The following is a 26526-nucleotide window of genomic DNA, read 5'->3' as shown; positions in this document are numbered from 1 at the left end:
GTGAGAGTGGGACCTTCCACAATGAGTCTTTTGACTCCATGGAGATCTGTTGTTAATAATAACAAGATTCATGTACATAGTTGCAGTAGTGCTTAAAGCAAAAACTTGATTGGATAAATTGTTACTTTGAAATGATGAATCTCATTACATTTTTGAAAATTATGGAGACAACTACTGTATTTGAATAAAAACTTTAGTTTAATATAACTAAAATCTATATTCGACGTTTCGACCTTTATGTCAAGGTCATCTTCTGGAGCATACAACTATACACAGAAAACAAGCTACATTACAATCAAACTGGTTTGTTCAAGACACTGACCAACTGCTACAACAAATGTTGGCCTGACCTCTGGTGAGAAAAAAATAAATAAAATAAAAATAGAAATTATACATCAACGCTATCTGTTGGTTGTAGAAATACATTGGGCACAACAAGTATCTATCTATATACATATATTAACATCATGTACATTCCAGCCAGTTGGTATGGAATGGTTTCTAATAATAGCTGTAGATTGGCTAGAGTCCTGACTTATGCTGGATCTTATATATTAAGTAGGCGGAATGTGTGCCATTCAGATCATTGGAATTTTCAGCCAACCTAATATATAAGATCCAGCATATTTTTGGAGAGGAACAAAACGGTTTGTAAAGGCAGATTCTGCACCGATTCATTTTTCACTGTCAAGCTCCTGATAGAAAAAAAGAAGATAATTCAATTGGACAATGCCAGGATGTGCCAAGAAATACTGCCTTATGACCGTCTTTTGGGAAGGGTTGAGAGCAACTGAGAAAAAGATGGCAAAGTTGGCTGAAGATTAGATCCCAATAAAGGAAAAGATTTCATGGAACAATCAACCCTTCCTGAACAACTTGGTATCTCTCCCAGGTCTGGCTCCCACTGATGAGACCTCAATTTTTGTATCTCAAGTTTGCTATCAGAATGATCCTATTAATTTGCATAATTAAGACTGTTATTAAATATGTATACTTGTTACAAGCTGAAGCAAAATGCAAGTTAAAACTGACATCTAGTTTCTTTTACCCATATATCAAACATTGAAATGAAAATGCAGTAATATCCCACCTTATGATGATCCACTAATATGATACTTAATTATGACCAGTGCTCATTTTTATGATGCTCCATTTGCTCACATGATGGTTTTAGTGATTTGATGCTGCTGTGAATCAGTGATGTGCAGTTTCGTGAACTAATTTTATTTATGATTTCTTCACTTACTACATCTCTCTGAGTTTTGGTGTTTCACTGTGAATTATAAACTGTTAACTATTATTTGATTTTATTGTCGTTAATAATGGCAGGGTGCTTAAGGGTCAAAGCTGTATAACTGAGAGGAGACCTCCACCTAGCCTTTAAAGGAATGCGGAGAACCGACCAGGGCTTCTGACCTAATGTCCAATCCTCACCTTCTCGTGGTGCACCCTGTTGGGTATCTACTTGGATACTGAACGGACGAGGATGGGCTGGCAATTTGGGATTTAGCCGACCAAATTGTATTCTTATTGGTTAAACCAAAATATAGAATGAAGGTACAACATGACAAAATTTCATGCCGGCTGGGGCGTCGCCCGGTTAAACAAGGCCCCCGTTGTTTTCGCCAGGGAACCAGGGCGAACAGCGAAAAGTCAGCTACTAGAACAAATCTGAAAACAAACCCCAACTCAACATCACCAGAGTTAAAGATCGGTACTATCAATGTAAGAAGCCTGAATGGCAAAGAAATGGAGCTAGCTGAGGAATTAGATAAGTACCAGATCGACATAATAGGGGTGACTGAAACAAAAAAGACCAAAACTGGTGAGATCTTTCTGAGCAATAAATACAAAATGTTATATTCAGGCAATGACAATCAAGGAAAAGAAGGAGTAGCCATAGTATTCAACACAAAATACGAGGCTAATCTTCTTGAATGGCAGTCAGTCTCAAATAGAGTAATGTGGGCAAATATAAGAATGGGGAACTGGACAATGAGACTTATTTGTGCCTATGGTCCCACAGAAGGTTCTACTAAGGTAGAAGTGGAGGAATTTTTTGAAGCTCTAGAAAAAGCAACTGACACAATGAAAAAGGAAAAGTTGGTCCTTGTTGGGGATCTAAATAGCAGAGTAGGAAATGATTGTGAGACATACAAAAATATTTTGGGAAAATTTGGAGAAAAGAGCAAAGCTAATAATGATGGCAAATATCTGTTGGATTTCTGCTCAGGACATTGACTGGTTATTACTAACACCATGTTCCAACATAAAAATGTGCACAAATTCACATGGAGAGAAGAGGCTAGGAATAAGAAGTCTCATTGACTATGTTATTGTTGATAGTGATGTTTTCTCCCTGGTGCAGGACACCAGAGTGTACAGAGGATTTGAAATTGGAAGTGATCACTATTTACTCTTGAGCAGGATAAAATTGAATTTGATATTGAAAAGAATAACATGTAAGAAAGTTTTAAAGCGAATAAAAGTTGAGCAGCTCTCAGATGTTAACTGTAGACTAAAATACAGAAAGATTATTGAAAAGAAAATGAAAGAGTTTGAGAACAGGAATCAAACCTTGGAGATTCAGTGGCAAACTCTGAAGAATTGATTGATTCTGCCAGAGAGGCATGTGGCGAGGTTGTGTGCAAGGATAAAAAAATCAGAACTCCCTGGTGGACACAGGAGGTTAAAGAGGCAGTGAAGGTAAAGAAGAAAGCATATCAAAAGTTCTTGGCAAATAATCAGCTTTTACTCTTACAGAATACAGAGACAAATGTAAGAAAGCTAAACAGTGTGTAAAACTAGCTAAACAAAAGTCATGGGAGGACTTTGGCAAGAATATAGAAAATAAATATCAAGAAGGTGGCAAAATATTCTGGTTGTTGAAGAAGCTTAGGAATGGAGGAAAGAGTGCTGTAAAAGGAGTTAGAGATGATAAAGGTGACATGAAAACAGGAGAAAAAGATATCCTTGAAGTATGGAGTAATTACTTTGAAAAACTGCTAAATGAAACAAGTAGTGATGACAGCACAGTGATAAAAAAACACTGACCAGGCATGCAGTCAGGAATACATATCCATACTTGAAGTAGAAAAAGCCATCAAAGGCTTGAAATGTGGAAAGGCAGCAGGAGTAGATGATATTCGACCAGAAATGCTGAAGTATGGTGGTATAAAAGTCTTAGTGGCTGCACTGCATAGTTCAGGAAGCCTGGACAGAGGGACGAATTCCCGATGATTGGAGTAGAGCTCTCATAGTACCCATATATAAAAAGGGAAATAAAACTGAATGTGAGAATTACAGAGGTATTTTCCTACTGAGTGTTCCTGGCAAGAACTATGTAAGTATACTTGAGAAACGGTTGAGAAGAATTGTAGAAGAAAAGCTTGGTGAAGAACAAGCTGGATTCAGGCCAAATAGAGGCTGTCAGGATCAGATCTTCACTTTACGACAAATAGTCGAGAAAGCATGGGAATATAACAAAGATCTGTATTTAAGTTTTGTCGATTTGGAAAAGGCATTTGACAAGGTGCCAAGAGAGAAGCTATTCAATACGCTGCAGTTATATGGTGTCAATGGGTCATTATATCAAGCAATACTTAGTCTTTATTTGAGTTGTAAGTCAGCAGTTAGAATGGAAGGAAGTACAGGAAGATGGTTTAATGTTAAATCTGGTGTGAGACAAGGATGTACATTATCCCCTCTGTTATTCATTATCTATATGGATCACATTATGAAGGAAAGTGGTATTAAACCTGATATCAAAATTGGAGATGTTAATGTCAGCTCTTTGTTTTTTGCGGATGATGTTATACTTCTAAACAAATCCGCTACAAGTCTGCAAGATTCTCTGACTAAATTGAATAGCTGTTGTAATAGATATGGTATGAAGGTCAGCGATAAAAAGACAGACAATGAAATTAGGCAGAATCATTGAAAATGTCAACTGTGTTGTGAATGGAGAACCTGTGGAACAAGTAAAACATTTCAGCTACTTAGGCACAATTTTTACCGAAGATGGTAAATTAAATATAGAAATAGACAACAGAATCAGCAAAGCTGGTATGGTGGGACGTCAATTGAATAAATTCATATGGAATAAGAGAGGAAATTAGTCGGAACACTAAATTAGCTGTATACAAGACATTGTTGGAAACCAGTTTTAACTTATGGATCTGAGAGCTGGATCAGAAGTAAAACACTTGACCAAAGACTAGAGACCGCAGATATGAGAGTCCTGAGAAAGATTAGAGGTGTGAACAGATGGCATCAATGGCAATATCATATTAAAAATGAGGATATTAGGAAAGAACTTGACATTTTCAGCATCCAGGAATGCATTAGCAGAGCTAATCTCAGGTGGTATGGTCACTTAAATAGAATGGGAGAGGAAAGATTAGCAAAACAAGTGTTCTCTGCCAGGTTGGCAGGAAAACGACCCAGAGGAAGACCAAGATATAGGTGGATTGATACGGTACAAAGTGCCTTAGACGATAGAAATATAAGATCTGATAATGTTGGAGTCTTGACAAGTAACAGACTGATTTGGAGGAAAATTGTAGATAGGAAGTTAGTAATAATGTAATTTTTTCATGTAGTACTGTCATATTCTGTACACCCCTTGAGGGTACATGGCAGGAATTTGATGATGATGATGATAATGCAGATAAAAATCCAAGTAAGGGTGCTGTTGCTTTAGCGAAAAGAAAAGATGCATAAGGTATCACATTATATGCTAAGATTAAATAGATCTGGAAAAGGCATATGACAAGGTATCTATAGAAAAGCTTTTCAGGGATAAGATATCTCCACTCTTATCCATCAACTATATGGATCACATTATGCAAGAAAATGGCATTAGGCCTGATATTAGAATTGGAGATGTCAAATTTAGCTCTTTGCTTTATGCAGGTGTACTCCTAAATGCATCTAGGTCAAGTCTCCAGGATTCTCTCACTAAATCCAATAACAGCTGTAACAAATTTGACATGAAAATTAGCAATAAAAAGAAATGAACCAAACTATGAAAATAGGCAGGACCATAGAAAAACTTCAGTTGCATTCTGAATGGAGATTGTATAGCACAAATAAAATATTTCTGCTATTTAGGCACAGTTTTTAGTGAAGGTGTCAGGTTAAATCTTCAAATAGACAACAAAACGGACAAAGCTGGTATGGTAGGTAGCCAGCTGAATAAATTTACAGGGTGTTCGGGATAAATTTGACAGTTTCGTAAGGAAAAAGAAAATCTTCTTTGTATCTATTAAATTTAATGAATTGACAAAAAAACATTACAGGCAGAGTTAATTACAATACTATCAACAAGATTTACTCAAAATAACCACCATTAGCATCGATCACAGCTTCAATTCTGCTTCGGAACCTCGAACAAGCTGATGCTACAGTCTCCCTGGGAAGGGCCGCAAAAACTGTTTTAATTTTATCCATTAACTGGGCTTTTGTATTACTGGAAGTGCGATTGGTGTCTTTTTCAACTGCGCCCCATACAAAATAATCCATGGGGTTAAGGTCTGGGGAGTTTGGAGGCCAAACATTTGGACTGGTGAAGTCGTAGAAATTTTCAGACAACCATTTTTGACTTTTCCCAGAGGTGTGGCAAGGGGCCGAATCCTGCTGCCATACATACGGCCTACCATTGGCTACCCTTGTTATCCAGGGCTTGACTACAGTTAGAAACTCCACGAACAAAGCCCGAATTCCAATGCCAGGGTTCTTCAACACCTGTTCCTGCAGATTTGCGAGGAATTCTGCTGTACGAACGCAATCAGATCGTCTGCTAGGGATCTTTCTTCTTGCTACATCCTCGTAGTCACCATTGCAAGTCTCTAGTTCATGCCTGATTGTTTTTACTGTATTCAGGGAGCATTGGGCAGCAGTCGTAATATCCTTATTTTGATGGCGGGCACGAATCATCATGATACAAGTTATTCTCTTCCATGATTCAGGTGGGTTCCAGCTATCCATCCTTTCTAACATCTTGTATATGAATGAAGAAGGGTCCAAACTTTTAAATGAAGAGAAGTGTGTGTTAATACATGTAACTTACGGAAAAATATAATTAATTATAAATATGTCAAATTTATCCCGAACACCCTGTATATGGAATAAGAGAGAAATTAGCCATAATACCAAACTAGCAGTATACAAGACAATGTTCAAATCAGTTTTAAGTTATGGATCTGAGAGTTGGGTTAGAAATAAAACTCTTGATCAAAGACTGGAGTCCACAGATATGAGGGTTCTGGGAAAAATGAGTGGTGTGAACTGGTGGCAGCAATGGCAGAATCATATTAAAAATGCAGATATTAGAAAGGAACTTGACATTTATTAGCATTCAAGGATGTGTAAGCAGAGCTAATCTAAGGTGGCATGGTCACTTAAATAGAATGGATGAGGAAACAGTTAGCAAAACAGATGTTTGATGTCAAGATGGCAGGAAAGAGACCCAGAGGAAGACCAAGGTCTAGGTGGATTGATTCAGTCAGAAGTATCTTAGAAAGCACAAAATGTTAGATATGACAGTGTTGGAGTGCTCACAAGTAATAGAGTATTTCGGAGAAAAATTGTTGGTAGGTGATTAATAATAATGTAAACTTAATCATGTCCTGTCATAACCTGAAAATTGATGATGCTAAGATTAAAATTATTAAATGTAATAATGATTGGTATTGAACAATGTGAGAGGCTGCAGGTTAAACTTACCTTGCACTCCTGTTTTTATAGCTATTAAAGATAGTTTTAAGTGATGCAAAAGGTTCTACACTAGTTAATACTGTAGTTATCTGTAAACATGACAGTCTTATTGCTGAAATGGATTATGTATCATCATCATCACGAACCATGAGCTCACTGCCCATTGATGTCTGATGCCTGTTTCACTATCTTCTTCCACCTTTCTTTGTCCAGTGCACAGTGTCGCAGTTTTTGTACACCCATTCCACACCAGTCTTTTATATTGTCTATCCATTCTCTGTATGGTCTACCTCTTCTGTTTAAACCATCCAAAATACCAAACATAAATGTCTTTATCTTCCAGTCCTCACTCATTCTACAGATGTGTCCAAATAATTGCAGCTTCCTTTTTATAATCTTCTGCATTAGATTCTGTTTTGGTTGTATCTTCCGATAGAGTTCTTCATTGGTGATTTTCTGTACCCATTCTATATTTAGAATCTTCCTGTAATAAGTTCTTTCAAATGCCAAAATTCTTTTTCTTGATTCCTTATTTATTACCCACGTTTCAGATCCATACAGTACACCACTGAAGATGCATGTTTCCAGTACTCTTAGTTTTGTTTGCAGACTGATCACTTTACTTTTCCAGATGTTATCCATGGCCTTCAGATTTGTTCTTCCATTTGCAATCCTGATCTTTATTTCTTTTTTACAGTCCAAGTCATATGTCAGCTTATTTCCGAAATATGTGAATTGTTTTACATTTTCTATATCAGTTCCATCCACTTGTATCTTTTGTTTCATGTTCTTCTCACCAAATACCATTGTCTTTGTTTTTTCCAAGTTCATAACAAGTCCAAATCTCTTCCCTTCCTCATTACCAGTTTCAGTGTTTTTTGTAGTTCTCTTTTGTCTTCTTCAATAATAACAATGTCATCTGCAAATCTCAGATTGTTAATTCTCATTCCGTTTATAGATATTCCTTTGGCATCTTCCTTCAATTTGTCCATTGCTCTTTCTAAATGTGCGATGAAAATGCTTGATATTGGGTCTCCCTGTCTAGTACTTCTGCTTGTTTTAAACCATTTTCCCAAATCATCACCTATTCAAACTGCTGCAACTGCATTCTGATAAACATCTTTTAATATAGCTATTAGTTTTTTTATCAATTCCATAGGATTCCAGAACTGCTAATGTCATTTTCTGGTCACTACTGTCAAATGCTTTCTGAAAATCAACAAAGCAAGTATATATGTTTTTGTTTTTTCTCCTAGCTTTTTCTGCTATTAACCTCATTGTCAAAATCTGTTGAATTGTAGTTCTATCCTTCCTAAATCCTGCTTGCTCGTCTTCAAGGTATGCTTTCAATTGTGTTCTCAATCTTTCTGTCAATATGAACATCATCACTTTACCTGGGTGACTTATCAAGGCAATTGTTCTATAATTTTTACATTCTAGCTTATTTCCTTTCTTGTGTAATGTTACTAATATTGATTTCACCCATTCCTCTGGCATTTTCCCTTCTTTCTGTACCATATTACATAGATAGTGCATTTCTGTAACCATACTTTCACCACCATATGTAATCATTTCTCCAGTAATGTTATCATTACCAGGACTCTTGTTTTGTTTTAGCTGTCCTATTGCTTTTTCTACCTCTCCTCTTATATTTAATCATTTCTCCAGTATCATTACCAGGACTCTCGTTGTGTTTTAGCCGTCCTATTGCTTTTTCTACCTCTCCTCTTAAAATGTCCATATCATGCTCATTACCTGGTGGTGATATCTGCTTCAATTCTTCAGTCAGTTTCCCAATGCTATCTGAATCTAGTTTTATTTCATATAACTCACTACAGTATCTTGTCCACCGCTGTACAATTTTTTCTTTATCCATCAATACTTTGTCTTTTTCATCTGTAATTGTGGTCTGTTTTGGTTGCCACTTTCTTTCTATTAATGGTTTTGATCATTTTGTATACCTCCCTTGTTTTATGCTCTCCATAGTGCTGTTCTATATTGTTGCTTTGGGCTTCTAACCATTTCATCTTATCCATTCTGACTACTTTTTTCACCTCATTACACTTTCTTCTATATCGCTCTTCTATTTGTTCTGATGTATCCCTTCTTATCTTCAGCATTCTTTTCTCCTGTACTAACTTCAGTGTTTCTTGTGTAATCCATTTCTTCTTGATCTTCTCTTCTTCTGGTACTGTTTCTTCAACTGCATCTCTATCGCCTTCATTACTCTTTTCACTCTTAAATTCGAGTTTTTTTCTTTCTCCACACTTTAAAGTTTCTCTTCTAACACTGTTCTGTACCATCTTCCTATTTCTGTTTTACATATTCGTGCTGTATCTCTTCTATTCTGATGTTGGGGTTTATATTTCTTTTTTAATTTCAACTTGATGTTTGCCATCACTATGTATGGATAAATGGAGGCTTCTTAATAGTGTCGACAAACTGGATAGCATGCTTTGTTAAGCTAAGCTATTCAAAATAACTTATTATTTATTTTTATTTTTTTGCGAAAATTACTCTAAATTTTTTGTTTGCATAACTGACTTAAATAAATGCTTTACTTACATCATTTATGTACACATATATGACTGCTTAAAAATGTTATTAAACCATTACATGCATGTACAATTGGGGGTTGTGGAAGTCAGTGATTTGCTATATGCTGGTGATCTGGAACCTATGACTGGGATAGGCCAGTACAGTCAAATTTCACTATAGCCAACTTGTAGGGGCCAAAAGTATAGTTTGCTGTAGTAACTTCCTTCAGAACAACATGATAGAGACTACTTGACTTTTAATAGCAAGCAACTGTTAGAATGGTATGGTTGGCTGTAAGTGTGAAGCTTGGTACTTCGGTAAAGAAAATTTAATTGGAAAGCCATCATTCCTTAGAACTTTGTATCCATTATAAGAATAATGTTTTTCACTATATCATGTTTAGATAAGCACACCAGAAATTAAAATCTTCTGAAAGTGTGATTACATTTTCATTATTCAGTATTTATTTATTTTATTTATTTATTTATTATTATTTTTTTTTTTCAGGTTGAAAATCACAGAACAGATATGCTTATTTCTAATTCTGGTGGCAGATTAAATTCTATATTTTCAGAAGTTCAGCAGTTAATAACACAGAACTTTCAGAAAGAAGCAGCTTACATACCTCAATCGGATATTGAAAGTGAAGTTGATGATGTGCCCTCCTTAAATTTAGATAGAATAACAAAAGAACAACTCCTCACTGCTATTCAGAAACATAGAACCAGAGTTCAGAAGTATAAAGTAAGATACAGTGAGGTTAGTTTCACCTGTTTTTGTAATAAACTTCAAAATAAAGAATTTTCTTATGATGATATTTCATTTGAATGTAAATTTCTTTTATAACAGAATTTTGCTGCTGTACTATTTAATCTTTTGATTCTGTGTAGTTATACAGAGGGAATAATAGACATTTTAACCATATATATAAAAATTAGAATCTTATTACATGTCTAAGCCAAGCCCAAATATAAAATGAATTCTCTGAATTTTGGTGCTTACTGCAGGTGTATGTGTATTTGAGAGCTTGGCATTTAAGATGCATCATATTTCCTTTTTTATCTTGACTTTATCTCTGAATTATCATTGCCTAACTTGCTATCCAAGTTTTGAAATAAGAGACTATGTAAAGAAAAGTACAGCAAAATAAACAAGGGACAAGCAACAAAACTGAAGAATCAACAATGCAAAGATACCAGTCACACGGACATCAAGTAGAACAGTATGGTCTAAACTCTCGAGATTGGACTCCAATTGTGTCATCTTCTTGATGTGTCAGATTCTTTGGGAAAAAAGTCCTACATAAGTGCTATTTTAGTTATGGAGTGATTGTATAAAACTTAGAAACTTTGTTACATTTCCACAGTCTGAAGAATATATCTGGTGGGTTTGTTAATTCCCCTTATGTGAAATTATTCTTCACACAACTTGTCACTGAAAAAAAAGAAACAAAAAAATTTAATTTTTTACACATAAAAAGCATTATTGGGATTCTAAAAAAGTTTGGACTGTGTTGCCCTACTTTCTTTTGTGACAGATATATTTGCATTATTGATTATTAGGTTATGTTGCTTGTGCCTTATTTATTATCAGACTGAAGATGCTCTTGATACTTTGGTGAAAATTTTATGCAGATAAATCTTTTGCATAAGTTTTCCATTGTATTAATTGTTTTTGTTTTGCAGGATCCATACTTTCTACTTTATTGTATTCTTTTGACATTGTTCTTAGTTTTCCTAATTTTTATTACTTCTTAAAAAATCATTTTCCCCAACTAATATGTATTACTGATGAACTTTTAGAAATTAAAAAAAAAAGTGCAACAGAGACATTTAAGTCAGTGAGAGGATTTCATCAGATTAATCCAGAGGGAATTATAAAAAGAGTAGAAGGTGAGAGGGGAAGAACCAGAGGTCATTCCTGGAAGTTATGTAAAAGTGTTGTGAAGAGGGGTGTGAGGAGTAGATTTTTTACATGGGGAATTGTCAGTGAATGGAAGGCATTAGCAGAATGTGTTGTTAATACAAGGAGTGTTAAGGATTTTAAGATTCTACATGATAAATATGTTGTCAGTTGAATGAACATCCCACGATGAGTCCATCGACTCCATGGAGGGTGTAATAATAATAATAATTAATTTGTTTTTAATTTCAGTACAGTTGGCAGCTTGAAGAAGAAAAAACATTTTTCTGGATTTGACTGACTTGTCAAACAGCATATGTTATTTATATTTTTTTTTTACAATCATGTATTTGGACATTACTGAACTCTTCAATTTTGCTGGCCATGCCAGTTACTTCACTTGGAAGGACATGATATATAAGTAAATTGAGAGAGTACTTCAATGTGCTTTCCTCCCTTAGTCAATTTATATATGAAGCACTTTGAAAAGCATGCACTCGATACCACAGTACTGGCTAAAATATATTGATGTGTTCTCCATTTGGCCACAGAGATCCATTCCTCCTCAACAGCCAGCAGTTCAATTGATAGTCTTTTCTAGACATTTTAATGATACTTCTCTCTAATGGTACTCTTTGTCAGTTGATGGGAAAGTTTGTGAATGTATCTACCTGCATGTGTAAGTTTTCTATCAATTGAGGAGGAAAGAATACTATTAGGGAGAAGTGTTATTAAATTTTCTAGACGAGATGGACTATCTCTTAGGTTGTTAGTCTTTTTCTTACCTGCATCTCCCATCCTTCTCAAACATACAGATTACTGTACTGCTATTACTATTTCCTATATCTGGATCACCTCTGAAATAATAACTAGAACTTTACAATTGATTCCCTGCTTTCAGTTCCACTTTCAATTTCAAGCTCTGTTTGAAACTAGCTACTTCTCTGCTCTTCTGAAGATCAGCTTTCCCACCTCTCACTTCAAAGTGTACACAAGTTTCTTGCGAGGTCAAACCTATTATGATGAAACTGGAAGATTGTCTGCCATCTGTCTTGAACACAAGCAATATCAGTCACCAAAATTCAGGTCTAGCAAATGATATTTCTGAGAATCATATGGAGATAAACTACTATTCTTTTCTGCAACAAATACAAACACAATACTTTTTTTTTAATTAGCAGCAGATTTAACGAACAACCAAATCCTAATAAACAAGACTATGGGAATCTTCCTGAGATTTGGAAAACACTAATTCTTACATCTCCTATGCACCCAGCATCCACAGAGTAATCCCTCTTAGGACTTTTGGCTTAGCCTGATATCTTCTGCTTAATTTTTGTGATGTTTGTGTGTTATCTCATTGTTTACCAGGTGATGTCTCTGATTACAATCATTAAACCTCAATATGGGCATTTCTTTACAAATTAGGTTATGAAATAGGTGTAGTATATTTAAAACACATATGCTGAAGGGAACATGTTAATTATGACAGAAGACATTTAGGAACTAAAAGAATAACTAGATCCTTATGGATGCAATGTGACATTTATATCAATATACACTGCTTTGAAAGAAGTCAACAGACATCCACATGGGCAAGGTTCATTGTGCCATATAACTAGTCGTGTTTGTAGCCAGTATAAATTTGAGTAATATGATGTTCCCAAGTCAGTGCAACTGTGTCTGGTTGAAATGGCTGCCTGGGATGGTCCAGTTGACAAATTGGGCCATCCCATGTCACCAGTCAGTGATACTATACTGAGATGGAAGTTCAGGGAGTCAACTGCAAATGCTACCTGCAGTGGATGACCACCACACTCACCAAACATAACTGTAGGGGTGCCATGAAGATAATATTTTAAATTCATCAGCAGATATTTAAATGCGGAGTTCCAGGCATTGACTGGAAAACGAATCTGCACAAAAACATTGAGAACTGAGTCTCACAACATGGGTTTCCATGGGTATGCAAGCCCTACATTACCTGAATTAACATGCAATGTCATCTTCAGTGGTGCAAATAGCATATACGGTGAAATGTGGGAGCTTGGAACCATGTTATGGAGCAACTAATCACACTATGCCCTCTACTGAGCAGATGGTTGAGTGTAGGTGTGACGGATGCCTGGTGAATGTCTCTTACTAGAGTGTGTGACCCCAAAAATGAAATTAGGTTTGGCCTCAGAACTCTGTTTGTGGCGTCATGAACTTTGAACTTCAAGAGGTATCTGAACATTCTAGACAATGCAATGATTCCTACTTTGTGGCATTTCAATGTAACTTACCATTGTCTTTTTCAGGAAGACAAATCATCATGTCATATAACTGCTGCTGTATTGTAACTGGGTGGTTTGTGGACATGAATGCCAACCACCCTTGACTTGCCTCCACAGAGCCCTGATCTGAACCCCTATTGAACATCTGCGGGATGAACTGGAGCATCGGGTGAGGTCAAGGGACCTCTGCCCTACAATAGTCTAGGACCTTATTATATGCCTACAAGAAGAATGCTCCAAAATTCCCATTAATCACTATCATAATCTAGTGCAGCGTTTCCCAAACTTTTCAGATGATGGAACACTTCACAAATCCTGAAATTTTCACAGAACATCGTGGGTATTTTGTAATGTATTAATTAATAATTAATTGTTAATTTAGCTGATTTTATTATTAATTAATAATTGACCATTAATTATTAATCAATAATTAATTAAACATCAATTAAACGTAAATATCATTAAAGTAATTTCTGCTGATTTTCATTGACGTCCCATTCTGATCACGAAAAATTTTTAATATTATTATAAGTACTTACGAGTGAATGCAGACTTTTTCTCCTGTGTGCTGGTAGTTTTCCCCCTCCTTTTGTACATGCTGGAGATTGCTTTGTAGGCTGGTGGTAGATGACTCACTATCTGTTGTGTCACAAACACCTTCAATAAGAGATTTCTTAATATCAAACTTAAACAAAGTCCCTTGTCTCTTATTCATATTAAAATTTAAATCTGCAGGCCTATTACTTTAAAAAAAAAAATCACGGCACTACGGTTTCTAAACTTTCACCCTACAATACGAACTTGCAAAGAAAGTATTCAGTATTACTAGATTTGAGAACTGGATACAGACTCCTTGATCTTCAATTTTAGTGGAAAAATTTTCTTTATACTTCCTTGTTGATTGGTCACTAACATTTGCAACACAGATGTTATTTCTTTCAGTTTTGAGAACAGAGGATATGCCGCCCATTGTTGTAATTGGCTTGCAGGCAATTTTTATGATCGGTCATAAACAGTGGTATTCTCTTTCCTGATTGTTGAAAGATTTCGATGTGTGAAATTAATGATAATTCATGAATATTTCCATGTTTAAAAATATGCCACTTGGTCACTGACATTTGCTACACAGATGTCATTTCCTTCAATTTTGAGAACAGAGGATATGCCACCCATTGTTATAATCTGCTTGCAGGCAATTTTTATGACCAGTCATAAACAGTGGTATTCCCTTTCCCAAACGTTGAAAGGTTTCGATGTGTGAAAATTAACGATACACAAATGTTATTAGGCGTTCTGGGTCTGAGCTTTTTGACATATTCATGTATATTATTCTCCTCAGAATATTTCCACTATAAAATATTTATTCATAAAAATGCTTAGAAAACTAAAATGACAAATTCCAGGAGAACTTCTTGCGGAACACCTATTCACCTTCTGCAGAACACAGTTTGGAAAACCTTACTATAGTAAAAAGTATGCCCTGTAGGACTGGTGCAATCATCACAATGAAAGGAAGTACTACATCTTATTTAGGTGGGTGCCATGACTGTTTGTTCCTCACACTATGGTGTCTTTGACTTCTTTCTAAGCAGTGTATATTACAGATTGATATAAATATCATGTTTTATACATAAGGATCCAGTTATTCTCTCAATTCCTAAACGTCTTCTGTCATAATCAAATTTATCCTTATACTTACTAGAAATATATTTCAATATGCGCAAATGTTATACGTGAGTGGGTCCTCCAGTTTCTCCCCCTACACTCTACTTATTAGTAATAGTTTAAAAATTGGAAATGTGGTAGTACTCAAATCCAAGGTTAGAATAGTTGTGTTTTTAGAATTAGGTAGTGCACAAAATACCAGGTTGCGGTGAAGGTTTATATTGAAAACACACCTCTCCTGCAAAATTAAAATAAATAACAAAAACAGTTGCACTGTTTTTTTGCTAAATGAAATAATTTTTAAAAATTTTCAAGTGCTGTATGTAACTGTACTGTTCCATACATCACTTGAAAATTAAACACGAGATAATATGCGACTCAGTGTTTTGTTGTTTTTCTTAGTATTTTTGGATGAGTTTTTGACTGAATCACTGCAGCGTACTTTTACAGTATGTAGGAAATCAGATATATGTGCACTGTTTATACAGTTCACAATATCACACCCGTTTTCTAATTCCCAGCATTCCTCCCCCGGTATGCTTCTCTATGATTCTTCTCATTAAATGCCATCAGTGTTCAGGTGTTTTCATAATAACTGCAGATATGAAATCTTTTAGGAAAGTGGGGATGAAATAAAAATTAGTGAAAATGCAAAAGCAACCTGTTGTAAAATCTCGTATAGAATAAAAATAAATTTTTTTTTCTATGTCGATTTTGCATGGGCAATTAAATTACATAATATACTTGTAAGTAAAAGAATTGTAACTAAAATTAATCTCAGACAAGATTAGGCTAGGAGACCTAAGGCTAGCAACAGTTGCTAAGGTCACTGGATTATGAGTTTTCCCACCAAAACCCAGCGATAGCATGGGTGATGGAGAAACCCCTCCAGTAAATCCGGGAGACTTTAGAGAAGAAGGGCCAAGGTCGGGAGAATGATATAAAAGACAGAGATTGAGTGGCTAGGAAGCTCTCGTTTCAAAGTTAATTCCTGTGCCAAGCCTTTCTGAGGATGGGGAGAGTCGCACTTTCGCAAGCAGCAGTTCTAACAAAGATGGGCAGTTCGTTAGTAGCAGAGACGACCTTTCAAGATATCCCACCGTGAGATTCTCCGATGATTTACATGTGTGCTGATTTATCGCAGCCATGTCCTAGTGCCTGATTGAAAGTTAGCTGGGAAGAAGCAGAACGTGCCCGTAAAACTTTAGGATCTAGGACTGTGTAATGAACTAGAAAGATTGTAAATAGAATGTTTCATGTAATAGCCTAGATTGTGAAGTTCAAACGACAAATGTTGGTTCTGTTATCTAGTAGCATAGAAGGTGTTAGAAAGAATCGGAAAGTTGTGTTTTAGTTTGAGTGTGAGTAGTGGAATACAGAGATATAAAGATTTGCTTATGTTATGTAATGCCAAGAGTGAATGTGGTTTAAGTTTTGCCTTTTATTGTTTACAACGAGAGAAGTTTAAATGTGTTAAGTTTCATTCAAGTGTCTGAAAAGTTAATGTGTAATTATGATTTCTTTGTCTTAAAGCTTAAGTGAAATGCTTAATTAATTTTGTGGAGACACGTGAGTATTGTCTCCAGTCTACTCTTGTTGTCTTAGTTAGAACCAGACACGTGATGTGTGTTGTTTGAATGTTGTATATAACTTGTCTTAGTAAGAATAAACATGTTTGTTTTGTTAAAAGCTTGCCTGATTTTGTTTAGCCAATGCATTTCTCATAAAAATACTGAACCTGTGTGACCCAACAGTAGTAATAGCCACGACTGACTGATTAATTATAGTAGTTGCTTGAGATAGAGTTAACTTAAGAGTTATTTTTTGCTTAGCTGAATATTTCTCTTGTATGTAAGGGAAGGAACAATTCTTTTATGCGATCCTTAATGGTGCAGTCGATTAAAAAAAAAAAAATAAAAAATAAAAATTTAAGGATCAATATAAGTGAAATACTGGAAGGGAGACTAGGGAATTGGCTCCAGCCATAGGCTTTTCCTAAATCTACAATTCAAGCATGAGCATACTTATAGCCTTGAGAGGGGGGGGGGTAAAACTAAGTTAAGGACTAAAGAATTAAGATTAATTGCGAGTTTTATGCATGAATTTGAAAGAGAAGGCTATAGACAGTTTGAACTATCTCATGCAACTACAATATAAAATAAATAAGAAAGATAATACAATGGCGCAGTAGATAGACATTCATTTGTTAAATCCTTAAGAAAAATAATAAATAAAAAAGTAAATAATATAAAAATTTTACAAATGGCGCAGTAAAATCTTTAAATAATTAAATATAAAGAAAAAATGTATAAAATATTTTTTTTTTTTTTTTTTTACACTGTGTTTTAGCTCCAAACTTATCAGAATAGTTTCTGTTATTTTCTTCTGTGTATGTCTGTTCTTTGGAACGGCTTCCCAAATAATACAACCTCCAGCTTTTCAAGAAACAGATTGATTCCTTCTTTTCTCTCTATTGTCCTCCCACCCCACCACACACACACACACACACACAGTGAAAAAATCACAGTGCTTTTCAGTTTCATAAAAGCCTAAACATCAAAAAAATCCAAACTCATCACTCACTCACTCACTCACTCACTCACACACACACACACACACACACACACACACACACACACACACACACACACACACACACACACACACACACACACAAAATTTGTCTCTACAAAACTACCAGTCTGACCATCCTTACTTATGGTGGTTCTCAGAACAAAGAACCATAATTAACCCATAGTGCTACTCAGCACATTATCATTAATAGCTTTGAGGCAACATAATTTCAATCAATAGCAGGGTATTGGTGTTAAGTCCACATTCCCTATCAATCATTCTTATGTTATCACAAAACCTATAACACAACAGTGTTATAGGTTTTGTGATCTCATTTGTGGGATTTGATGGGGACAAAAAGAAAAAGTTCTAATTGGAAAGGGCAGTATAATACAATACTTCAAAATTTTAGCTTGATTACATGCTCCAGAATCATTCTAAATTCTTGCACCTCCAGGTTTCAATACAACACCTATCTGAAGTGTTTTTTGAAGATACATGTACTTTTGATTGACCTCAATCCTGTTTTTTTGCTCATATCTGTTTTGTAAATATTCTTTGGGAAGAGTAAGTACAACACCTATGTAGTACCACATCTCTAATGATTATTAGAGGTGTGGTAAATGAAATGATGCACAAGATTTGTTTTCCTGGAAGTAAACTAAATAGTGATTGAGGCATTGGATATAAAAACTAACCAAGCAAATGTTTTGCTCGGTTTGTGAGAGATGGAAGGATAGTAGGGACAAATGACTTGACTGGGAACAAGGAGATTGTAAGATTGGATATCAGGAGGTTGTTGAGAAGGATAAAAGATAATTGTGTTGATTGGAATAATGCAGAATAATGAAATATTGCAATAATGAAATTGGAATAATGAAATAATGCAGAGAGCAAGAATTATGAATGATATGTTAGTGGAAATGTGTGAAAAGAAAGGAGTGCTATTTATTAATGTGTGGATGAGTTTGAAGGAAGAATTGGACTGTATTTGAATGGTTTTGGTGTGAGTCATTTGGAGACACTGCTGCTGGAAGAGAGTAATGAGTGCAGAGAATGAATCTGAGCAAGTAAGAAGTGATGTGAAAGAGCAGGAGCATAAGGAAGGAGAGATTGAAGTGGTGCTTATGGATAAAGTGAGTAGCATGAGTGTAGAGAAGGAGAGAACACGTGTACAAGATGAACAGAGGAAACTGGGAGACTCAGGGTGGACAGGGGAACACAGCATGAAAAAGGTTGATGCTCCAAGAGGATGTGTGTGTGTGGACAAAAAGGGAAAGGGATGACCTGGGATGTTGGGAAAACAGTTGGATTCGAAGAAGTTCGGACAAGTAAGGAGAAAAAGAAATGTCTCGAGGAAAGTATGAAGAAGTCACATCTAATAAGTGTTATCGGTGAAACTTGTTATTGATCCAGGAATGAACTATTATGCTGTAATTTTGTATACAGATGCTAGAAGTATCAAGAAACAAGGGAAATTAAATGGTTGCATTGATTGAGTTTGTTCATCCAAAAATTGTTGGAATAAGTGATACATGGTTGGATGATGATGACATCCTGACAGGAATAGAGATGGAAGAGTATGATGTATTTCATGAAGACAGAAAGGATAAAAAGGAAGGCGGAGTGCTATTGATGATAGAAAAAGAGTTATGTCCATTTCTTTTTTTTTTTATTCGTGTGGGGTTCCCCTGTTCCTCGACCACTCCTTAAGACTGGTTGAGCCCTCCTAATGAGGGATAGTACAGGTAAGCCTCATATAATGCAGGTGTTAGGTTCCATAGAAATTCCGCGTTATATATATCATGTTATACGAGACTCAGATCACATAGAAAAAAGTAGAGTTATGTTCTGAAATAGTTTTTTTTTTTTTTTTAAATTATATAAACAATGACATAGCCAACCAAAAATTTTTTATTTAAAGAGAGATTAAAGAGAAATAAATCTATTTTTATTTAATTCAGGTAATTCATGTAAGTTAAGAAAACATAAACTGTGAAACAAATACATAGTATAAAATTATAAAAATTACAAATTATACCTAAATTTCATTGTACGTAATGCATAAATGTTTTACTCAAAATAAAATCAAGTGCATATTTTAATTGTCATCACTGTCTTCAAAAATAACATTTCGTAGATTACGAGTGGCCGGACATCATCACTTGAAATCTCTTGGATATCATTTGTATAATTTTCATTGCATACTTTGGCTGGTTTTGCTATCAGGAAGTCAGTAATAAGACCTTGCTTACCACTATGCTGCAGTTTTTATTAAGTTCATAATATGGAGCTAAACAAATATCCAATTATCTTGTGAATTTTCCGGAGTGCTCCATTTAAGATCGTTATCCATAAAATAACTTCCTAACTTTCTTGCCAAGCCCAATCCTTCTGCTAATTTCTTTAAACTGAATTCTTTAACGGATTCATCACAATCATAATCTTCGGCAGAACTTTCCCTGCCATTTGGCTCATCGTCATCTATTAATTGTACCAGTTCCTCCTCATTTAAATCTGTTTCCCCATTAATTAATTCACTAATTTCGTTTTCAACCATATCGCAAAAGCCCTCTCCACTGAATATGTGTGCATCGTTTATTATACGACTTAGCTCGGCATCCATTGGAGATATGAAATTTTGTTCTGGAACGTCTTCAGACCATATTTTTTCTGGCAAGCATTCAGTGTAGAGGGTTGTAATTCCTTAAGGAAAAGAGAAATTTTCACACAATTCAATATTGAAAATTCTTTTCATGCTTGAGGCAGTGTCATGTTTGGATTAGATTTCATTTTTTCCAAAATTAATTGGAAAATGTTCAACGAATATATGACTTAAATGTTGATATTATTCCTTGGTCGAGTGATTGAATAAGTGAAGTAGTACTAGATGGCAAAAAAAGTTATTTTAATATTCAGATGGCTTAAATTTGTTGGGTGGCCTGGTGTGTTATCTAAAATTAGTAGAATTTTGAAGTCCATATTCTTTTTCTTTGTGTAATTTTCTGTGTTGGGTAGAAAACAATTGAAAAACCAATTTTCAAGCATGCTAGCTGTAACCAATGCCTTTTTTGTTGGCCCACCAATAAACTGGTAGATGGACTTGTCAAGCCCTTTCATAGCATGAGGATTTGAGGATCGGTTAATAAACATTGGTTTTGTCATGTAATCACCTGATGCATTACTGCAAAACTTTGGAAACTTTGAATCCAGGAGCTGATCTTTCATTTTTCGAAATATAGGTGTGCTTTGGTCTTTTTTTCCAATATAACCTGGATTCATCCACATTGAACCCATCATCTGCACTATAAACACTTTCTTCAATGATTTTTAAAAGTTCTCTTGGGTATTTCTGAGCAGCTTCTACGTCTTCTGATGCTGATTCTACCTGGATTTTAAGATTATGCAAAGAAACCTGCTTTTTAAAGTTTTCGAATCAATCTTTACTGGCACAAAATCCATTATGAGAGCTTTTTTCTGAAGAATCTTGATCAAGTTCTTTTAAATGTTTATAAACTTTGAGAGCTTTTTGTTTAATAAGATTTTCATCCAAAGCAATTTTCTTTTGAGTGCAATCTTCTATCCAAATCATTAGAGATTTCTCCTTTTTTTTCCCATTAGAATATTGTGTACATGAACAACACACTTTGCATGTAATGTTAACCCAGCAATAACACTTTCTCGGATTTTATGTTCATTTTGTTTGAATTGTCGATTCATTTAAATTCAAAGGCCTTGCAACAACTCCTGGTTTTTCTCCATTTTTCAACCAATCTGCCAGGCTGTGCAATATGTTTCTCAACAAACAGTGCAATTAGAGACAACTGGGATAAAAACGGCACTAACTAATGAATCGCATGTCCCTCTCCCACAGAAAATGCTGTATGACTGAAGCAAAACCATATGTTGCCAGTGCAACATATGGTTTTGTTTGAGTGAATGTGTTATAACGAAGAAATATATAGCGAATGTGTTTCAGATATTATACAAGGAATTTGGTTGAAGAGAATTAGCATTTCAACTCAACTGTTGGCTTGTCTTTTGTCATTTAGTAGCACAATCTTTTGTTAATACCTCACCAATCATATGAACGCGGATGTCTGAAGTTTGAGAAACACTGCTTTCCTTAACTGGAATTCTCTCACACACCACAAGGAAGCAATAAAGAAATCGCATAACTCGGAACAGAAATTTCCAGAAATGAAAATAATAAAAAACTGAGTATCGGCGTATAAGATGTACCCTGTTTTTCAGACCTATTTTCAAAGGAAAAAAGTGCGTCTTATATGCCGGCAAATACGGCAATTGAGAGATAGTTCTTCAAAAGAAAACAGTTCATTGATCAGCAATTAATCGAAAAACACAAGTTATCAAAAGGCAATTCATTGAAAACCAATAATTCATTGAAAAATCACAATTCATTGAATGAACGGTTTGCTGAAAAATGAATTATCAGGAATATGCAGTGAAGTTTATTTATCAAAAATAACTGCCATTTTCATCAGATTAACTTGTGATGCTGTGGAAGCGTTGCATGTTATTCCCCTTATACGCTGCTTGGAAAGAAGTCAATGGACACCATAGTCTAAGGACTAAACAGCCATGTTGACCACCTTAATAAGGTATAGGGTCTCCTTTCGCTGTGACGATCGCAGCAGTCCTACAGGTCATACCTTCCACAAGCATAAAAGCGACATTATGCACTTTTAAAGTACAAAATTTGAAAGTGTTTTCACTTGGTTATACTATAAATTAACGATGCCAAGAAATTATATTCTTGGTTTCATCCTTTATCCAAGTGTAAGCAAACAAAGTTTGCACACCAGGTAACTTCACGACTGGGCAACTTGTATATAGAGGCTAATGACTTAACAGTAAATTAGTATCCCATAATGCAAGTCACATATTCTTACAGACATGTATAATGCTATGCATTATGGGAAGGGCAACTACCCAAACCAGTTTTGACCTTTGTTGAGGTATGTTTAAGTGCAGGGATACATCTCCAAAATCTCTGAATTATCTACAAGATCACTCCTAATCTCACTGAGTTACCCCAAAGAATCAATACTAAACTCACTACTCTTGACCTGAATCGAATCACTCCGGTACAGGAAACTCAGTGGTGGTTCCACAAAGTAGAGCCTCTATACTCCTCAGAAGAGATGATATCAAGACTAAAGTAATGCAGAAGTCATATTTCCCATCTACAAGTAATCAAAAGATGTCACCATATTACTCAAATACTCTAAATTAGAGATAGATGTTGAAAGTGTTTTCACTTGGTTATAAGTTAAAGATGCCAAGAAATTGTATTCTTGATTTCATCTTTTATCTAAGTGTAAACAAAGTTTGCACATGAAGTAACTTCACAACTAGGCTACTTGTACATACAGGCTAATGATCTCACATTAATTGCCTTAGTATTCCATAATGCAAGGCACATATCCTTATGGACATGTATTATGCTATGCATTATAGGATTAATGATTAATTTTATTCCCCCTCATTCTCCTCCTCTCTCCTCAACCTAATGATTGGTGGGATAGCAAAGCTATTTTACTGAGGAATAATTATAGAACAATATTGTTTCGTATTGTTTTTCTTGTCCAATAATTGTTTTTTTCTGTAGATATGTGTGTTCATGGAACTGATTTGCCCATTTCCCAGAGGGAAAACCCTGCCATCTCCATATTAGGCCTGCTAACTCACTTTCAGTTGAGGAGGACTGATAAAAATTATTTACATTGGAAATGGGATTTGGACCCAAGTCTTTCTAATTAAAGGGCTTTATACTGACTGAACTATGGAAGCTCCATTATTATTTCTAGTAGAATTATGTGACATCAGTACAGCAAGTATTTTGAGATAAATTTTACTCAGATTCGATTATTTGAAACTTTTACAAATATTTGTTGAACCTTTTCAGTTTTCAGTTCAACTATATTTATGGTTACAAGAGAGCAACATGTTGAAATTATGTATTACTATAACTCTCTGACTTAGTGGAATTAGTAGAAGTTATCTGTATGAGAAATTGTCTGCATCCTTCAGTTTTAGTTCCTTTTTTGGATTGCTTTTATTATATAACATTTTCATGAAGAAGTTTCGAAATGATGTTAGTAATTCCACTCTGGATGAAATTTAATGAAATTTTACGGTTAAGATGTATATATTAAAATTCTTGATTGCCCAATGGAAGACCTAGGTTCAAATCTAGTTGCTTACTAGACCGGTTCCCGAGTTAATTGATCTATAGCATGGGCAAGCAGGTTTTTCCTCCTGTAAACTCAAAAAAATCGACCGTAGAACCCACACTATTTCAGACAATAAATATATAGTGTTAGAATTAGACACCATGAGATGGCAGCACTTGCCAGCCACTTCTCTTCACTGGATGCTGTTAGTGATGGTCTTGGGCCTGCTATCTCTAATTAGCCTCAGGTGGAGATTAAACTGCCCCCTCAGTCTCCAAAAGTTAGATGGGGCTAAAATGGCCTTGCCTACTCCCTGTAAGGGAATCAAAGGCATTAGCGTTTTTTTATTTAATTTCAATCTGACTATTGTTATGATAAAATTAAGTAGAATGAAATTTATTCTATAGAGATAAATCACTATCTACACAATGAAGTATGTACACTTACATAATAATTATTACGTTCCAGTGACCAGTTACATATGTTATCTATCTTGAGGTATTGTTACAAACACTTTTAAACAATAGTTTGCAAGAAAATTACTCGATGAATTATGAAAGATTCATCGAAAAACTATCGGTAAATTGCTTTTTTGATAAGTTGAATTTTTGACAAAATGTCGTAAAACGAATTGTTAATTTGATGAATTGCCATTCATTAAATTGTCATTCGATGAATTGTTTATCTGGCGAATTGCTTTTCAATGAATTGCCATTTGGTAAACTGCCTTTTGATTAACTGTTTTCATATAATGAATTTTCATCAAACCATGGATTTCAATACTGTGATTATATACAGATGGTATACTTCAGACTTAAATTTGCCTGACAGATTTCATTTTTTCTTCTTTCAAAAATGTAGGGTGTGGGGGCGAGGGGGGGGCTTATTTACAGATGTGGCGTATTATAAAAAATACAGCATGTGTTTGGAGTAGGAAGTCTGCTTATTTCTGTATGCTATTACATAGGTGCCCTTGTGTGACAGTTTTTTTAATAAACCAGTATCTGAGAGAGAGAAAAATGAAAAAAGTCTCATGCAATGGCTTTGGCAAGGGACAAAGCCATTGGGTGGCATATGCAGATTACAACCACTTGTACTTTTGATGACCATCCTGTTGTAAAAAAAAAGAAAAAAATCAACACTTTCATGCCATATTCAGTTGTGCAGTAAAACTTCTACTATACTTGGACACAAGCTGTTGTGCAGTTTGTGTATGGGGAAGAATACTGCTTGGGTATTATGTTCATTGGAAATGTTTTTCACTACAGAAAGTCATTTTCATTCCAATAGATGCAACAGCAAGGCTTGTATATTGGTTATTTATAATGATATTACTTAAGGAAGTTCAGGAAATATTAATTAAAAATTATTGTAATTAAGATGGTTTAATGTTAAATCTGGTGTGAGACAAGGATGTACATTATCCCCTCTGTTATTCATTATCTATATGGATCACATCATGAAGGAAAGTGGTATTAAACATGATATCAAATTTGGAGATGTTAATGTCAGCTCTTTGCTTTATGCAGACGATGTTATACTTCTAAATAAATCTGCTACAAGTCTGCAAGATTCTCTGACTAAATTGAATAGCTGTTGTAATAGATATGGTATGAAGGTCAGCAATAAAAAGACAAAGACAATGAAAATAGGCAGAATCATTGAAAATGTCAACTGTGTTGTGAATGGAGAACCTGTGGAACAAGTAAAACATTTCAGCTATTTAGGCACGATTTTTACTGAAGATGGTAAATTAAATATAGAAATAGACAACAGAATCAGCAAAGCTGGTATGGTGGGAAGTCAATTGAATAAATTCATATGGAATAAGAGAGAAATTAGTCGGAACACTAAATTAGCTGTATACAAGACAGTGTTCAAACCAGTTTTAACTTATGGATCTGAGAGCTGGGTCAGAAGTAAAACACTTGACCAAAGACTAGAGACCACAGATATGAGAGTCCTGAGAAAGATTATAGGCGTGAACGGATGGCATCAATGGCAATATCATATTAAAAACGAGGATATCAGGAAAGAACTTGACATGGTCAGCATCCAGGAATTTGTTAGCAGAGCTAATCTCAGGTGGTATGGTCACTTAAACAGAATGGGCGAGGAAAGATTAGCAAAACAAGTATTCTCTGCCAGGTTGGCAGGAAAACGATCCAGAGGAAGACCAAGATATAGGTGGATTGATACGGTACAAAGTGCTTTAGACGATAGAAATATAAGGTCTGATAATGTTGGAGTCTTGACAAGTAACAGACTGATTTGGAGGAAAATTGTAGATAGGAAATTAATAATGATGTAATTTTTTTCATGTAGTACTCTCATATCCTGTACACCCCTTGAGGGTACATGGCAGGAATTTGATGATGATGTAATTAATATATAATGTATACTCAAACTTCTTCCTTAAGTAATATTATTATATTCATATGCTGTTTATTATTAGTTAGTTTAAATATACCAACCAAATATAGAATTCCTTTTTTTTTGGTCTCGATCGAAGCACATGCAACACTTTGTGGCATGCTTTCCCAAAGATCAAGTATTCCTTGTATTACAATGCATTTATTACGTTTTTTAAAAATGGTTTTGGTCACTTTTTTGTGGTGTGAAACATTTTTTAATCAAAGCACTTGCTGTTGTAATTA

At 35.0% G+C, this 26526-nt stretch overlaps 1 protein-coding gene across 3 annotated transcripts in view; it reads left to right on the top strand.

The window, feature by feature from the left end:
• LOC150105258 (uncharacterized) overlaps nt 1-26526 on the top strand; it is a 560407-nt gene that overhangs the window by 38704 nt on the left and 495177 nt on the right. For all 3 annotated transcript variants that reach the window (XM_090394016.1, XM_090394015.1, XM_090394017.1), the window contains exon 4: nt 9763-10014. In XM_090394016.1, the coding sequence (XP_090250142.1) occupies nt 9763-10014 (252 nt within the window). The remainder of the gene's footprint in view (nt 1-9762; nt 10015-26526) is intronic.

This window comes from Typopeltis vanoorti, chromosome 6 (assembly GCF_054136105.1).
Source record: "Typopeltis vanoorti isolate ZY-2024b chromosome 6, IOZ_Tvanoo_1.0, whole genome shotgun sequence".
NCBI classification, from domain to species: Eukaryota; Metazoa; Arthropoda; class Arachnida; order Uropygi; family Thelyphonidae; genus Typopeltis; species Typopeltis vanoorti.
The sequence above is the reverse complement of the archived record's forward strand: the minus strand, read 5'-3'. Positions and strand labels throughout refer to the sequence as shown.